This window comes from Cupressus sempervirens, chromosome 9, assembly GCF_028749045.1.
Source record: "Cupressus sempervirens isolate cs-2001-9-10 chromosome 9, ASM2874904v1, whole genome shotgun sequence".
Taxonomy (NCBI): Eukaryota; Viridiplantae; Streptophyta; class Pinopsida; order Cupressales; family Cupressaceae; genus Cupressus; species Cupressus sempervirens.
The window spans coordinates 15037530-15056203 of NC_143126.1; the positions used below are offsets into that span (position 1 = coordinate 15037530).

The 18674-nt window shown below is 34.6% G+C and overlaps 1 protein-coding gene and 1 long non-coding RNA gene across 3 annotated transcripts in view; both read left to right on the forward strand.

The window, feature by feature from the left end:
* The window catches only part of LOC149537412 (DHHC-type zinc finger family protein), a 50524-nt gene extending 47229 nt beyond the window's left edge, over nucleotides 1-3295 (forward strand). The window contains exons 7-10 of one of the 2 annotated variants that reach the window (XM_089802907.1): nucleotides 2045-2136; nucleotides 2313-2365; nucleotides 2471-2596; nucleotides 2760-3295. In XM_089802907.1, coding sequence (XP_089659033.1) covers nucleotides 2045-2136; nucleotides 2313-2365; nucleotides 2471-2596; nucleotides 2760-3074 — 586 coding nt within the window. In that variant the 3' untranslated portion in view covers nucleotides 3075-3295. Of the gene's footprint in view, nucleotides 1-2044; nucleotides 2137-2312; nucleotides 2366-2470; nucleotides 2597-2712 lie in introns of both variants that reach the window. The other variant, XM_089802908.1, reaches the window with a different exon arrangement.
* A 2010-nt stretch (nucleotides 3296-5305) lies between these two features.
* LOC149537413 (uncharacterized) lies at nucleotides 5306-5899 on the forward strand. The gene is made up of 2 exons (XR_016356572.1): nucleotides 5306-5442; nucleotides 5623-5899. It is a non-coding gene; the product is annotated as an uncharacterized LOC149537413 (long non-coding RNA).
* Nucleotides 5900-18674: the final 12775 nt, after the last annotated feature.

Consider the following 18674-nt stretch of genomic DNA (forward strand, 5'->3'; position numbering starts at 1 on the left):
TGCCTGCTTGTGAACCATATGGCTTTCCATGTCTTGTAATGCTGCATTGGATCCTCCAATCCATTCCCATGAAACTAAGGGAGTTCCTGTGCGTCTAGACCAAGACTTGTTGGGGTGGGGGGTCACCAGAATGGAATGGTACACATTGCATTCTTAGGACCTAATTGGAGTACTTTGCTCGTGTCCATGTTTTGATGCTTCTTTTGAGCTCAGTTTCGTGTGAGCCTTCTACATGCCCAGCATTGGCATCTCTTGTACCTTGGTTACCTTCCTTTAACCTAATCTTCGTCCTCACCGAGGTCTCTATCTCAAGCCCATCTATTCTTTATTCCCTTTTTAGTAAAAAGTTCTCTGTTGTGTATGAGTATTCTCAAATATTTGGGCAACCTCATTCTGAAGGTTCTTTTGTTTGTTGTCTTCGTCATGTGTGGAGTGAGTTGACAAGCACTCTCCATGGAGTTAGTCTCTTAGTCTTCTTTATATAGACAAATTATTTGCCTAATCAGCAAGATCTTCTTTGACCGCATCTGGAAATGCTAGGTTTCTAGCACTCTCCTCCCACTTGTGGTTCGTACGTCATGTTGTGTCTATCCTGCCAAGTGCCACTTCGACTTTAACTTTGTTGCAGGCTTTGAGCTTCCTTGACTATTTTCTGTAATCACCATCATCTTTCTCTTTGTTCTTTGATTTAGAGAGATCTTCTCACCCATACTTCTCTTTCTTCTCGAGTATGAATAATATGTCTTCTTTTGTCTTTGTTTGGCTGCAGGCACAATTAATGTTGAAAATATTAAAGGTACGATGTTTAGTTGTGTTACACTCTTCCTACTCCCCCCCGGTTCCTTTCCTTGTACCATTGTATATGTTACCGATGCAGTTCTCGATCTATGTTTTCCCAAAGATCTTGAAGATTTATTAGATAATGTATGGGCAAGTGCGATGACATTGCCAAGAGTCGCTCAACTTTTGTGCTCACCCTTAACCCTTCTCGAACTTTGCTCTTAGGGACCCCTCATCCACATGGTTGGATTTAGGCAAAAGGAGGTGACTATGCAGGCGACATGAAGCGGAGGCTTGGATTCAGCCAAAGCCTCCAAGAAAACCCAAAATTAAATTCTCCAAGAACATTGGAATTCTTCCAGCTCATCTTGAGACTTGTGGAAAAACCTCAAAACTTGTCAATTGTTATGAAATACTATGGTGTAAAAAGGGGGACATTACATCTCTACATAAAACGATTCCAAAATGCTTCAAGAATTCCATAGGCCACCTCCTTCACTTACCAATTGTCAGCAAGTACAAATATATTTGTTGAATGTTCTTCACTCAGCATGGAACACATTCTTCTACACAAACACTTAAAGGGTCACAGCTAACACGGATCAACAAACTATAATACCATATTAATTGAACACACAAGCTATAAAAATCACATTGTGGAGTGTCTGATCATATAAGTCCAAAGATGAAACCTCAATGCTATAAATAAAGGTCGGCCTTATAACAAAGAAGTGACCTATGTTCAACAATGTGATAATGATAGCACAATCAAAATGATGCCTAATAAAAATAACAAGCCTTCATTGCAATTATGTTAAAACCATTGAATTAATCCAAAAATTACACTAGTGCACAATGAGTTATTTGGCACTTTTTTTCTTGAATTGGTCTTGGGTTACTATTCATTTTAGAGATATTTTAGGGATACTTCCATGACAATGTTTTGATATGTACTGTGAGTACCATTCCCACTTCAGTCATATTTATAAATATTTATATTAGGAAAGCTCAAGTAAGGAATTTTACTTTGTCATGTTGTGTTTGTACTGTACCTTGATTACAAAATAATGACTGAAAAGTTAAAACTGTGTGATGTGTAATGTGTTAGCGAAGAATTTCACTCATTGCACTAAAATGGTCTATGTAGGTAAATGATTTCTTTCCATGTGTACTAGCATATATATTTGGTGTTAATCTCATGATATGCTGTAGAGCTGTTGCATTGGCCTCAATGTAGACATTGCTTCTGGTGACAAATTTACAGGCATTTTTTCCTTTGCTCTTATGGAGTGGTCGTTCTTTGTGCAATCCTAGCAGGAGAATTCAAGCAGCACAAGATCTTCCATATTTTAACTGGTATAGCAAATTAGGTGAAAGCATAATTGAAACCTTGTATACCATCATAATCATGTCCATACTGTAAACATGTAGTTGTCAGAGTTGATTATATGGAAAATTAGTAGATCCTCAGCTAATTATGAGCTAGAGATTTTAAAATTTACATCCTGATTTTTGTTATTATTGTTTTCCAGTTTACTATGGTATTGAGAATTCATTTTTCAGCTTGGCTCCCCACATTGTACAGGTGATTTCTATGATAGAGCATTTTTAGCTGCTTGTTGATGCTATCGTCACATGTTTTATAGAAATAGTGATTGAAAATTTATTTAATGATATTGTTCTGATGCAGTGGTTGCTAAATTTCTACAACACACAAGTACTTCTAATAATATTTCTGGCAGTGATTTCGTTACTGCTAGCAGGTTTCTTCTTGTATCATGTTCACCTTGTTATCACAAACACAACCACCAATGAGGTAGAACTTATTCGTGATTTAGTTTGATATGTAATTGACAGTTTCAATCTTTATGTATCTTTGTGCACCACCAATGCATTTTTATTAGGATGTTGATAGGTGATTTTAAAATTTAGGGACTTTTTGGGAAGAAATATTTTGTTGATAACCATGGCATTTGTAGACTTTCAAGTGGGACAGCTACAAGAGGTGGCAGATTAGCTTAGATCAAGTGAAAGCTGCTACAGAGTCACTCAATCATTCTGCTAAACCTGTCGGCGTCGATCAACAAATTGTAGCCAATGCCAATGATGCCAAAACAAAGTGTTGCTCATTCAACCCCATTTTCAAATTGAATGTCTGGCATGCAAAATGGCAACATGAAAAGCAATCATTTGTCAAGAATAATGTCTATGACCAGGGAGTAATCCACAACATACGTGAAGTTATCTATCCAATGTCATGTAGGAAATTCTTTTCCTCAAGAAAATCAGATTAGTCTCTCATTAGACAGGTTTAACTTACGTGTTCTTAATCATCACTGGACTCTTAATGCAAGATTGCCCTTTGCTATTTCTCTTCATCTAGGGTGATTGTTCATGTAATTTTGTGGATCAAGTAATTAATTTGTTTGGTTATCTGTAATCGGAAAAGCCAATTTATTATTAGTTACAATGAAAACTGATGCAAAAATAATATGAATGCAATGGTTTAATTCAACCTGGCAAGTCTTGATATTGTAAAACTTGAAAGGCATCTAGCTTTATCAAGATGACCTTATAGTTGATATTGTCAAACAGAACTCAACATGCTACTTAGAAAGCTTTGTGGCAAGGACCTTCATATTCAGTTTTTATAATAAAGGAACCCAAAAATGCAAGGATTATAGATGATCCCAATTTTCTGTGCTGCTGTAAAACTACATTATGCTGATTTTGAAAAATAGTGGATATACCTATCATTACCATGCCCATAAAACTTATGTGGTGCACAGGTTTTTTAACTGCTACTATAAGCGACACCATTGCAATTTCTTTGGTGAAAAAACTGTCTGCATGGGAACATTATGTGATTGCTTTGTGCGCACAATGCATGACTATTTACCACTGACAAGAAAAAGGATTATACAGCTAGTGTAGAATTATAGCACTTCTTCTATACTTCTACAAATAAAGTTAGAACACTGCAGCATATCATTTAAAGTCTTCCCAAGTGAGTAATAAAATTTAATTTACAGGTATGAAAGGATGTTTTGATCAAGTAATCGGGAAGGGCCCAAACCTATGTCCATTATAGTCTAGTAGGTGGCAGCAATGGGTCTCATGATGGCTGAAACGACCAAAAACATGTCTTTAACTGGGGCTAGAACCTGTCAGAAACAGGTGTCCCACGCTAGGAAATGTGCTACTCTTTCAGAACAAATGAAAGAGGGGGAGAAGAGGTACTAGGACCTTTCCTCTGTCTCTACTGGCAATAGTCCAGGCTATACCATCTTCCAAACTCCCATAGGGAGGGGGAAGAAGAGGTGGTCATTCTCGGGCAGACAAACAGCCAAGGGGAACAGGAGTAGAGGGCAAGAGGTGGACAACTGCCACTGAAAAATGAACCATAGCTGATGGAGCTACAAGAAGATAGCAATTGGAAGAATTGGAAGAATGAACCTAAAGAGGAACCGCAGAAGGGATGGCGGGCTCCCCGACAGGGCATTCCTCAGAATCCTAGGAAGAGGCATCCACAACAGAGGCCAAATCTGCAACTGTCAAGTGATCATCAGAATTATTCTTCCACCAAGTAGCAGGCCTCTTCTGATGACTCAGCACAAGATTAAGCCAAAATCCAGTAGCAAAGCAATGGTGACAGCAGAAAGGGAAGCCCTCATAGTCCACAGGTTGTGACCAAGGCCAGCCCCAACAATAAAAGCCATCTCTGCAGGAAAAGGCAAAGAGTCCATGGGATGAAAAGAAGTTTAACAAATGGTTTGAAACCCATTAAGTTTTTTCTAATGGAGCGGATAATGTTCATCTCCACACACAATCATGGTGAATCAAGAAGGTAGTTCCCTCATTAGTCATATAACAGAAATAATTTAACTGACAAAAGTGGCATTCTATTTAGAGAAGACCACTTCATGTTCAGAAGGAAACTTTTAACTGCATAATTAGAAAGAATCCTGGTTGCCAGGGGATGCCAAGAGTTGTACAAACATCCCATAGAAGTTCAAGTTTTTTTGGTATGCAAGGCTTCACAATAATGTTAAACCAAGGAAGATGAATTATTGACAGATTTTGTCATACGATTCAACGAGAATAATTCTTTTCTGTATGCACTTGAGTCGTAAACCATAATACTATAACCATAATTCTTCTGTATGCACTTGAGTCTTAAACCATAATACTATAACCATGTGACTTTTTAACCAAATCATCTTACTGTAATGCAACCAAGATTGTTAGAAACAAGATGATTCATGCAAGTAAATGAATAGGTATATGGCCAGTTCTCATATGCTTGTATTATGGGATGTAAGAAAACTTGCAGGTAAACAACATAAACAATCGTAGCATTATCTAAGAAAACTTGCAGGTAAACAACATAAACAATCGTAGCATTATCACATTGAAAATAAAATAAAACAAATGAATACTTGAGCAAATCCTGATTTGAGAATTTTGTCAGCAGGTAATTTGTTACCAATGATCTGCTGATATCGTACTGAGTCACTTTGTAAGACCTGATTACAGAGCCAAACAAAGAAAGAAAGAGTTGCAAAAGTAATTGGAGGTGGAAAATCTAGTTAATAGCCTCCTGGGCGATTCAGGCATCTTGGGGACTGAATTACTTTTATAGTTGAAATTGTCCAACAGAAAGTAGGCACATGTAAAGTATTTGAATTTTCTACATACGATAGAATTTTTTTTCACTGCATTCCAAAAAAAGTCTGTAGAGGTTCAACAATATGAGATGTTTTGCATTTGAAGCTCTTGTAAAGTACTCAACTCATTGCCTATAAGAGATCCACTTATGGGGTTATTTTTCATTGCTTGTAGCTGCCATTGTGCTGGTTTGCTACAGTCACGTGGTTGTTGATGTGCATTAAGTGCGATGAGGAGGTATGAAGAGTAGTGGCCATGTTGTATAGATGTTTTGTTGCCAAGAACATTATGTAAGATGATTATATGGCCTCTCATAAGGAGTAAAAACATAAAGAAGATACTGATTCAGAGAGGGGAAAGTCCCACTCTAGAACTTTCACCAACCTTGGTTTCACCAATGTCATTTCTTGTGTTATTGTGGCCTTTTATAATATGGTTGCTTTATAGTTCATTTATTTTTCTTCCTTTATTGATTTGTACACTAAATAGTTTGCAAGTTAGGATATCAATACTAATTTTATACCATTTTCTACTTAGTATAGCAAATATGACTAAATTTTAATTTGTATCTTCTAACTTTAGAACAATAATCAATTTGGCAAGACTAATTTAATTTTTTATCTTTTAAATTTAGAACAATAAATCAATTTGGTAAGACTGAATTTAGGGGTCATGGGTGTTAATGTAATTTAAGATACTTGTGATGGCCTCTTGTAGGGAGTAAACATAATTTTGAACAATAAATCAATTTGGCAAGACTAAAGTTAGGGGTCATGGGTGTTAATGTAATATAAGATGTTTGTGATGGCCTCTTGTAGGGAGTAAACCTAGCAAGAAAATAGAAATAAGAGTAGGGAAAATCTGAACTCTTCTAAAGCTTTCACCAACATTAGGTTTGCTGGTACTACTCCTTAAAGTACAAGGTTGTAATAGTCACTTTCCAACTTTGGGGAAGATTTCAAGCTCTCTCTCACTGTCATGTCCCTCTTTCATTCCCCACTAGTATCACATGCGTCAAAAGTTCAATACTCACATTCATGCATTAGGTTTTAACAATTTCTAAGCTTCGGTAGTATTTGACATGCCAAAACTTTGATCCTCACCTACTTCCTACTTCAAGCATTATCAATTCTTGATCCCCAATTCCTTTTAGGGCTGGTTATCTTTGAAGCCAACACCTTGCTACCTCATGCATAGGGTGTCTTTAAGCGTAATTGGTGCTCCATGCATTAGGTATGCCCAAAGTTGAATCCTTGCTGCCCTATTGCTTTGCCTATTTGGACCCTTAGATCTTTGCATCCTTCCATCCTATTCATTACAACTTAGACCCTAGCCATTTGGAGAACTTGAATTATCAAATGGATATGTTTTTGTGCAATATCCCAACTCTTAATTTCTTGGTCCTGCTTACATTTTCATCCTCTTGGTATGCGATTTTTAGTTTTACAACATACACTTGTATCCCTATTGTTCGAGCAAAGGATTTAATTGACTACAATGGTTAAATAATTAGTTCAATTATCCAAATGTGAAATGATGAGAAATTGTGAATGGATTCTCAACACATGTTGGCCCATACCAAGCCTTTAACCTCTAATAGAGTTTGGGAACCTTGTCACTGAGATCATATCTTGAGTTTATTAATCACCAAAACTTGAGCACCCTTGTTTAATAATATAACCGTTTGATTTTGGAAATAAACCAATTTGTTTCTTCACATATATACTATTAGTCTTATCCAATTCAAAATTGATGAATTCATTGTAGCAAATAGGGATGTTAGATCACCCATGTTTTAGTTATTACCAATCAAATATGTTTCAATTCACAATAATTTTTTTTTACTGAGGCATGTGTAATTAATAACTTTACTAATAACTACATGTTTCCAATATTTTCATATGAAATTTTGGATGCATGTATTGATTCAACCACATGTTTTTCTATTAGAGAAATTAGAAGTAAATATTCTTTCTACCAAATGTTAAAAATTAGTACAAATATGTAGGCCTTGAGTGGTGAGTTATGTGCTTTAAAACAAACAAACAATAAAATAACAAACCAACGAGAGTAAATGATAGAATACCCAAAATTCCCCTTTTGAAGCATTTATAAGAGAATTCTGAAATGTTTCAAATTTGCACATGCAAGAGGCTTTGGGAAGATATCAACATGTTCTTCATGTGTCAACATTATCTTCTTGAACACGTTCTTGTATGAGGTGACAATCAACAAAACATTGGATTATGAACAAGGTTGAGAACACTCTAATGCTACAATAGAGGATTGTAAGTTGGTTTTGAGGTTTCTCAAGACTTGGATTAAGAAATGCAACCTTTATATTCATTTTATATAGTTCCTCCAAATCGAGCAATTGAAGCAAAAATCACTATAGTAGTTTAAATTTTTGTTATGGCAACTAAAGTTTCCTTATACTCCATCCTTTTTTTTCTAGGCATAACTTTTAGCTACAACTCCAGTTTTATAGTTATCTACACTACCATATACCTTATACGTAGTCTTGAATATCTGTTTACATCTAGTTACTTTCATTCTAGGTGATTTATCAATAAGATCCCAAGTCTTGTTTCTCATTAAGGATTGATACTTTGCATCCACAGTCTCTTTCAAAGGCTTTGACTATAGTGTTTCCTACACATCAAATAATGAAATATAATAAATTATTGATGTCATCAATGCTAGATTTACCTTATAATGAATTATGTTACAAGTCCTTATTCCTGAAGTGAAAGTTTCTAAACTCCATCTAGCTTTGCATTGCAGATGCTGCTAGTACACCACCTAGGCACATGTCTTGTGACATTTGCAAGTATTGAATTAGATCGACTTTGAACATTCTCATTAATTTTGTCATCCATGTTGGAAATTGGAGGAATATCCATATTAGACATTGATCTGGATAGTGAAATTAAATCATTCTTATAAAAAAGCATATCTCTACTGATTTATATCTTCTTTGTGTTAGGATTTATAACGTAATAAACCTTAGACATATTTTTGTGACTAAGTAGAATACATTTCATAGATTTTTCATCAAGTTTCTTTATTTTTTGTTTATGAATGTGCATGTATATTTTCACAAATGTAGATGATTTGCCCCTTTTCAAGCTTATCCTAGTGTGATGCCATCAAGCACTTTGTTGATGTATGTATGATTTAGAAAATAAATCATTATATACATAGCTTCAAACCTATATGCATGTCCCTAGTGAGAACCCTTCAACACACTATGTACTATCTCTATAATGTCATTTTTTCATTTAACAAATTCATATTACTTACAGTGTATGTTGTAGTTGACTCCAAAATCGATTTTCTTTCAACTAGGGAGAATTCTTCATTGGTTTATTGCCCCATGATTTGAGTGGAGGAATAGGATAATTCGTATCTTTCTCTACAAGAGTACAAAACTCTTGAAAGCAGGGAAATGCTTGATCTTCATGCCACAAGCTTTATATGCACATTTTCCTTTTGTGGCTATCGACAAAATGCCGAAGTACTTGAATCCATTGTTATTAGATGCCATGAGCTTGCATAGATCGATATGCATTAATTATAAAGGTTGGTTGGCATAATGCTCACTAGGGTAGAAAAGCACAATGTTGTTTTCCAACAATACCAGAGCAACTAGTAATTGAGTAGTGATGCAATCCCTTTAACAATTTACTTCTTAGAAAACATAAGTAAATAATGTGTGCTTAAATGAACAAATTGGTGATGTCATAACATAGAAGGGTCACTATCCTTAGTCATTACAACTTAAACATTGTCATTGGAGTCAAGCCTAAATATTTTAATTTTAAATACTTTTCATAACATCTAGATTATTAGAACTATCAAAAAATGTCATACCTTCTTATTTTTATTTTTGTCATACCCAATTCTAAATTTAGGATCAAGAAATTTATTAATGGATAGAAGATTTTTGGTTAGTCAGGGTATCTGCAAAACTTTAAAGTGCCTACAATGATGTAAATCTAACTACAAAGATGTGTCACCAATGCCTTTCATATACTAGGTGGTTTCATCACCAAAAAAGAATTTAGCATGATGGGGTTTAAATGCAAGAAACCACTCCTTTTGTTTACTTATTTACTTTGTAGGACCTAAGCCCACATACCAAAGTGAGGTTGATTATAAACTACCTTTTGATGTGTCATCTTAAAACACACTCTTCTTTTGGAGACTATTCCTCTTGAGCAACATTGTCACGTGGTGGAGATCAAAGGACAAAATTGTTCAAATAATATTTAATGACAGAGGAAAAATAATTCTTTCAACTCACATTCTTCTGAACAAGTGGTAAGGTAGTCGTCCTCCCACTCTTGAGGATGGCGACTAGCCTTTATGCTTGTGTTATTTATATTGTGTATTATGTATTTGCCAATGTCTTGACTTTTAGTGTTTTGTTAATGACCTCAACTTGTAATTTGCTTTTGTTTAGTTATGTGCTTTGTAGGACCTAAATGTACATACCAAAGTGAGGTTGATTATGAACTTTGTACACATAATCTTCTTCTAGATATAATTTCTCTTTAGCACATTGTCATGTGGTGACGACCTTAAGGACATCGTTTGGATAGTTGTTTGACAAAGGAATTAAAATTATTCTTTAAACTCATGTTCTTCTTAGCAAGTGGTGAGTGAGTTGCTCTCTCATTCTTGAAGAGGGGTACTAGCCTTTATGCTAGAGTGCTATATATATATATTTTATAATGTATTTGCCAACACCTTTACTTTTAGCATGTTATTGATGACTACAACTTGTAGAGGCGAACAACCCTACTAATGTGTTGTTCTATTTGACGCCTTTAGACAATGATTGTGTTAGGGTCAACTCCATTGTTAGGTTGTTGATTTTAATCAAAACTTTTCCATGTTTCTAGTTGTTCGTCTGCTTCCATCACGTGTTGTCACTTTGGAATGATTTTATTTTATTTTATGTGATTTCAAGGATGATCCATTGGTTGAGAAGATCTACCAACAATTTTTGGAACATGTCCAACCATTTCACATTTTGGATATTTTTTAGAGTTTTGAATGAACTTATATATTTGGGAGGTGCACAAAATTGCTTCTTAGGCTTCTTGCCTTGTTGGTGTGTGCACATTGCACAATCTTTCTCACCATGCTCTTGACTTATATACTCTTATTTTCAAAGGAGATTTAGGCACATCTCAATTTGGGAGTTTGTTATGTGATATTCAATGTTGTTACAACCACTTTATATTTAGGTGGTAGTTCTCACAGAATAATAGACACGATACTACATCGTTAGTTATTTCTACTAATGCTTATAGTGAAGCTCTCAACACATCAATCCATTTGAGAAAGAAAATACTAAATATTTTCTATTTCATCATATACACTATCATGACCCACTCTAATGTATCTTTGACCTTGGACGAGTCTTGGATAAATGATTGAACTTCATCAGTTTAGTTTGTCCTTAATTCTTGACTTTATGGTTAGATCTCAAATTGGTTTTGACAAGGCAGTAACAAAACACTTAGTCATTATCTATTAGTATTTCACTGCAAGCTGAGTGATCAGAGCGAGCCAAGCAATCAGTGCGAGTTGAGTGATCAAAGCATGCCAAGCAGATAGTATGTGTTGAGTCACTCATGAGCCGAGTAGACTATACATGCCAAGTGATTCAGGAGCCAAGTAAACAATGTATGCCGAGCCATTTAGAAGTCGAGGTACAACATTGAGAATGTAGTGATGGTTGAGCGTTAGAGCCTTCAAATGCTAAATAAATGGTTTTGCACATAGTTGTTTGTAATGACACAAACTTCTATGTAAACCATTTTTGGGCTGACATAATGATTATTTTACAATTCTAGAAGATAAGTATGGAGGTATATTACGAATCCCTATGCAATACATGCAACCAATCAAATTAAGGGATGCTTTAAGAGAAAATATGGATAAACCTCAACTGTTGATTCCTACCTAACCCATTCCACCTATGTTTATTTAACAAGGCAAACCCTAAAGAGTTTGTATGTGCAGAAGCAGACAAATGCTAAGTTCAGAGAGAGCATTCGTGGTGGATATGGAGGTTGTGACAATGATCCGAAATGCAGAATTAGTTAGACAGAACATAGGAAAGCATAGAGAGGACTAAGGAGACATATCTGATCAGAAGGATCAATGATTTATCAGTAAAGAGAAGATCTAACATCTAGCAACAAAGTGCTAACCGCAGGATCATGGTGCTGAATCATTTTAATAGGTGATACAGAGCAAATCTCCTAACAAAGTATTCTTAACAGACTTGTGTAAATCTCTTAACCGAGTGCTTATTTTATTTTAAGTTTGAGTACTCTAACAAGTCACACTTTTATCAAGGTGTTGAAATCCTTTAACAGGGTGATACCTAACAATCTTTGTAAGCCTTTAAAAGGACAGACCCCTCATAGGGTAGATCATAGTTTATGGTCAAATTTATTGTGACCATAATTGGGTACACTTTACTACTGCAGTAGTGAAGGTTTGTGGGTGTCATTCCCACCCTAGTTTTACCTTCTCATTGGAGGGTTTTTGGGTAACAAATTTATTGTGTCATGTGTTATTTGTTTCATGCCATGGACTCATATGTGTAGTTAGCTATTTCAATTTACATGCTAAATTATGAGATGGATGTGTGGTGAATATTTTATGGTTAAAATTTTGAAGTGTTGATTCACCCCCCTCTCAGAGTTTACTTTCCCATTGTTATTTCCAACACACACACACACACACACAACTATTATTTATACTAGCTTGGCCTTGGCCTATTTTTCCTCATTGTTTCTATAGGCATAGACTATGCCTGCACGCACCCATCAGCCGATGTTTAATAGCTTCAAACTCAATTACTTTATCAATCAATTCTATAACTGAACCTATTTGGTTCACACACACACACACACACACACACACATACATATACATATACATATATACACATACACACATACATACCTATATATATATACACACGCGCGCGCACACACACACACACACACACACACACACACACACACACACACACACACACTATGTTTATATTGTTTGTCCTTATTTTTGACTTTATGGTTTCCTATATTTATAGATTTTAAGAATTATAATTTAAATATATATTATTCTACACTCACATTATACACACATACATGTTTTTAATTTATCTTTTACATTATATTTATTTAGTTAGTGTGTCGTAATTTTTACTTATATAAATATATATATTCCTTTACTAGTTCCTCTTTTCTCATATTTTTAAAAATTTCTTGGACCTCAAACTTTTCTTGATTGTTGTGCACCCATCCCCATTCCTTTCTCCTTTTATTCACCTTTGGTCTGCAATCTTACCATTTTTCTCCTTTAGCTCTCTCATCTTGACGATGGATCATAGAGTGTGATCTGAAACATTATGCAAAAATTAGAACACAATCTACCCAGAAAATACAACAAATAATTTTAATGGATCATGGAAAGCTACTATCTACAATTCATCAATTACACTGAACATATGATCAATTGTTCCTTTACACAAACTTAAGCGGGTTTATTTTTGTTGTCAATATTAGTCTTATATTGTAACATGATGTTGTTGACCACATTATAGGCTTCCTCAAACTCAAGTGAATTTTGATTTTTGTCTTCCATGTGGAACAACTATTTCTGTGTAGTAATTGGGAATTTAGAAGAATAAACTATATATAATTGCCTGTTATTGGTTTAGCTAGATATATATTACTTTTTCCTATTTCTTGTCATTGAAACTAATAGTTCTCTACGAAGGAGATTATGAAATGTGGGAAAAATTAATGCCTTGTGTTTATAGTTAAGTTGAACAAAAATACCCATGTGCAAGAGAACCAAACTCATGACAGTGTTGTTGTTATTGAGGCTATTAAGAAGCTTATTACTCATAATGATAATAAGATTGTTGTCTTGCATGGTATATTTCATCTTATTAATACTCATGCTAAGCCTTTGAAAAAAATGTTCCCCAAGAGTTTGGATAAAATCCTCCTTTCACAACCAACGAACCTTCCATTCCTATTTCAACCTCCATTCATAGCATTCTCACTTATGTGCCACCTCTTATGACGACTTCTATACAAGTCTCTAATCCTCTTAGTGTTGGTATTTTGAACATTCATTTTACCTCTATACCATCTTCATTACCTTCATATAATGTCGTTCCTTTCACATATTCCAATCCTCTTCCAACACCTTCCAATCCTCCACCAACATCTTTACATATTCCTTCTATTTCCTACAACAACTTTACTAACACATCCAATATAACTATTGGACTTGTCATGTTGTAGCTAATAATTATTTATTTAATTATTAGTTTTTTATACTATACACTTGAACTAAACTTAGGCTTCTTATCATTCTTTAGGGTTTTCTCCTTTAGGGTTTATTGAATCCTTTTATCAAGATTCTCTCTTTGTATTTTCAATAAAATTGTGTAATGTAATTTCATTTTTTGTTGCATATTCAATATGACTCCTCTTTTTCTAGATCATTAATGTTTGGCCTTGAAATCTTTTTTGCTTCTCTCTTTTTGTGATAGGTTTGGAGTTGTTATTTCCTCAACTCTTCCATGGTATCATAACACTAGATCTGTATGCCCTTATTCTCTTCATGAGAGATTTTGAGCTCTCTTTCTCCAAAATTTTGGGCTTAAACTAACCTCACGACTTTGCTCATAGCATCCTAAAACCCCTATTTCCATATCAATTTATCACTTTTAGTCACAATCTACATCTAAAGAAAATTATTTTACCTCGAGGCCTTGACATACCAACAAGGCAAAAAAATAAAAAAATAAAAGCACAAAAATATGGGTTTTTGAAAGTTTTATAAAAGTTTTTCATAAACTTTTTTATAAATAAAACTCTTTATAAAACTTTTCAATAAACCTTTTTTATAAAAAAAAAATCATAATTTTTTGACCCTTTTGAAAGTTTTTAATTAATATGGAAAAATGACCCATATCACTGGAAAGAGCACAAAACCAACTTTCTAGTGATATAAAGTTTTTGAAAAACGGAGTGCAGATGCTCAAGTTATGCCTCCCAGAGTGCAAAACTAAACTTTTGTGTTTGATAGAAAAGACTGCCATCAAAAACGTAAAATCAACAACTCAAACCTCTAGAAATGATAGAGCTTAGAAAGAGCTTTATGATGATATAAAATTTGTCAAAAAAACCCCTTCACAAGCCCAAAATATGACAAAAATCCATCAACTGCTTTTAAGAAGAGTTGGCTTAACCATGGACAAAACTCTATAGTTAAGCACACTTGAGCTAGAGTAGTATTAGAATATGTGAGTATCACCTATTTCCAACGAGTGCTAAGTGTTCCATTCATTCACTTAAGAGATGGGTTCATGTGAACCACTACTTATAAAACACGAGTTAATGAGTTTGGCTCAATAGCTAGATAGTTGAATCCTAATAGCAATATCATAATTAAAAAAAGTTATTAATGGTCTTGCACTTTTTCTTGAAGTATCCTAATTTCATGTCAGTGCATGCACTTACTTCAACATTTACCACCTTCAAACTATTATAAAATTTATTCTTTTGTCATAAAAAGAGTTTAATGATTTTTTGGTCATACCTTGGGCATATGAAGGCATTTTCTGAAAAATCTCATATTGTTGGAAAGCTCTTTCCAATCTTTATCCCTTTGTGAAGGTTTGATTTTCTAACTATACCTTTTTATGGTGTTTTTTTCTATCCAATACAAAGTTCCTTTTGTACTCCAGGAGTCTTAACTTGAGCATCTAGCCTTCATTTTAAAAACTTTATATTTTTGGAAATATGGTTTTGTGTTCTTTCCATTGATATGGGTCCTTTTTCCAAATTCTACTCCAAAAATATTTTATTTTGTGTATTTAATTTCTAGATCTACTAAATACCTTGGATGTTTCAGGTCTGGGGATATCTTTTGTTGAGTGGGATGACTCATCTTTGGATCTTCTTTCTATATTTCTAACCTTTTGTATCTTCTAATCATTGCAGATATATTTTGTAAGCATTTTATTTGCACAAGCACACAAAGATAAAGTGCCACTATGCATTCTATACTTGGGATCGAGCACATTTTGTGGCTTATTATACATGCACTAAATTATAGAGTGCTATGGGGGTTTTTTTGGTCCCAAATGATGTTGAGAGAGGGGGTGAATCAATACAAATTCTCCAATTGGTCTGTTGAGTTGTCACACTTAGTGTTCTAACTACTAGTTGCTTTACCAATAACACAATGATGAAAGCTGCAAAATAAAAGTATACAATCTCACACACAAATTCATACATCAATGATACGTGAAACCCTTGATGAGAGGATAAAAACTGCAATAGGAGTAATATACCCACTAGCCTTTTACTATAGATAAAAGGTTGCTTAGTTAGAGGCCACACATGTTCTTTTTGGAACACATCGAGTTATGAATGACAATAACATATTAGAATTACATAAGCCTTTTAAACCCACCTTTTTAAAGGATTTTCAATACTTTTTCTAGGAGGTACTTGGTTAAAGGGTTTACAATATGCTTGCTATTGAAACATGCCCGATTAAGAGTTTGCAAAATGATTACAATGGTAAGAAAGGACTTAGAATGGTTGATCTAAATAAATGACACACCTTGTCTTATAGATCTCATGTGTATACCTTGAAGATTCCTTGATCTTCACTCACTGTGTTGGCTTCCTCTATGATAGAGGTTGTATCACCTTTCTCTTTTTTTTCTTTACTCTATCTACAATTCCTCTGCTCTTTGGTTGTCTCCTCTATTCATCTTATCTCTTCCTCTACTCAAAATATCAACAAATTCAACTACTTCCAATAATGAAGTTTCTGAATTATATACATTCTTCATCATCTGCCAACCAAAACCCTAAAAAATGTCCCACCCAAAGTCGATGCATTCAAAATTTGAATTGCATATTTGAACTTTTCATAGAAAACCCATGACACCTACTTGTAGGGATCTAGAATGGTAGCCAAGCTAGTCCTTGTGAGAGCCTGTAACTAGCTTATGTCCTTGTATCCTTATGTCACTTCATATGTATGTCTGTCACATCAAGGTGACATGCGTGTCCCTCTATTGTGTCACATCGATGGTGACAAACCATGTTGTCTATTTTGTTTGTGTGTGTGTGTGTGTGTGTGTTGCCTTGTCCTCAATCCTTACTTAATCTAACCAGTGTAGAGGTCTATTAGTAGCCACAAAGACAATATGCCCTTAACTTCCTTTGTTCATCGGTTGACAATCAATGAAAACACTTTGGTGTAATGTGTTAGCATAACCAATCTACAATCGTCATGCTTATTAGATTTGTAAGTTCAACAATCTCCCCCTTTGGCATTTATGGAAAAACCTTTGATCATTCTTGACCTTATTGCCAGAGCCCTTTTCCTCCAACCTTTCCTTCTACACTTTTTTGACTATAAAGATAGACAAATCTACACGAGTGTGGACTTAATAAAAAATACACGAGGACTTCCCCTTAACTCAATCATCCTCTGTACTTTTATTCTTCCCCTGTGTTTGTGTTTCTTTTTCTTAACCTCTACTTCACATTTGTTCCTCTTTATTCTTCTCCTGTTTATTTCAATCTTCTCCTCCTTGTGCCTTTTCCTTTTTATTCTCCTCTAATCACGATTGTTCTCCCCTTTTTGTCATCAATGACAAAGGGTCTAACTGCTTAGGTCACAACAACCCTCTGTATCAGGATCGGGCACTACCTAGTTGTGTTTGCCAAGTGTCTTTGAGATATTTGAGAGCAAGTGTCTCAATCCTTATGTCTTCCAAATGTTCCTCGATCTCATCCATTGTAGTCATGGGTCCTTTGGCAACCTGTATCTCTTCATCTTTTACATTCTCTTGTATGATTCTCACTAGGGGTGATAGGAAGCACTGCATCTCTAAGAGATTGAGAGTGGATTTCTCTTGTTCAACCTTGATCCTGTTGATTAGGCAAACTTTCTCTTGAATATGTATGGTGTATTTTCTTGCTAAAATGGTCACTACATTAAATGAACTCCAAAATTTCATAATCTCCTGTTGAGATTTCTTCATTGTGATGTCTAAGTCAAGCATGTATCACAATGGATGTGACACTTTCTAGAATATTGGTGTAATGTCCTTTAATGCTTCCACTATAGCGTCTTCTGCTTCAACTATAGTGTCTTTCGCTTCAACTAATTCTACCTTTATTTGCACAAGCATATTTATGAGCTTATCTTTCTGTTTCTCTTTCACTTTTCCAGTCACTACCTTGACAATGTCAATGTTGTCATCAATTTGTTCTCGTTGACTTATCAATTCAATATTTGAATCATATTGAGCTTCTATAGCTAAGTCCATCATTAATTCTCTAGTCTTCACCGATGTTCTTGCTCTCTTCTTTCTTTTTCTTGATTGCATCAAGAGTCTATATTGTCAAATCAATTTATAGAAATAATTTACCTCTTTTTCGCTCAACTCATTGAATTTGCCTTTTATTTTGTCAGTTTTTTCACTCACCTTGTTGTATTTGCCTTTTCTTTAGGAAGAAATAATGGCATAAGTGTAAGAATGAATCCTCCCCAAACTTTAGAAAAAATCTTCAATATGTATGATGCCTCAAGCAATTGATTAGGAATATCCAGTACATGATGAGCATGATCAACCTTAACCATGTAATGTGACATCTCAAGTGAAGTTTGAGACTTATGAATGCCAATCTCCAAAGACTGAACATACTTTGTAAAGTGAAAGAGACCTATTCCAAATGATATATCAAAAGGTCCACAATCATGTCAAACTCGAAAGAATGATCAATTGAAGAATGAGGAAGGGTTGAAGTGTTCCCTTGCAATAAATGAAAGAAGGATTATCCTAAACAAAACAGAAAATGAATTTCATTAATAATGTTTCCCAAATCGTCAATGTAGGACTCTACAAACCAACTTGTAATGTCTGTTAAGAATTCATCCCATGGAATTGAATCTAGAAGACAAGGGATAGTTTATTGCATGGAATCACAAGAAACATCTTATTGTATTGAATCACGAGCAATATATTGTTGCATTGAATCATAAGAAACTATGATTGTATCACTACAAGAATCATTAGGAGAAACAATAGGTGTGATCTCAATACAAGAAGTAGAAGATGCTTTGGAAACTTTAGCAGCTTATGGTGA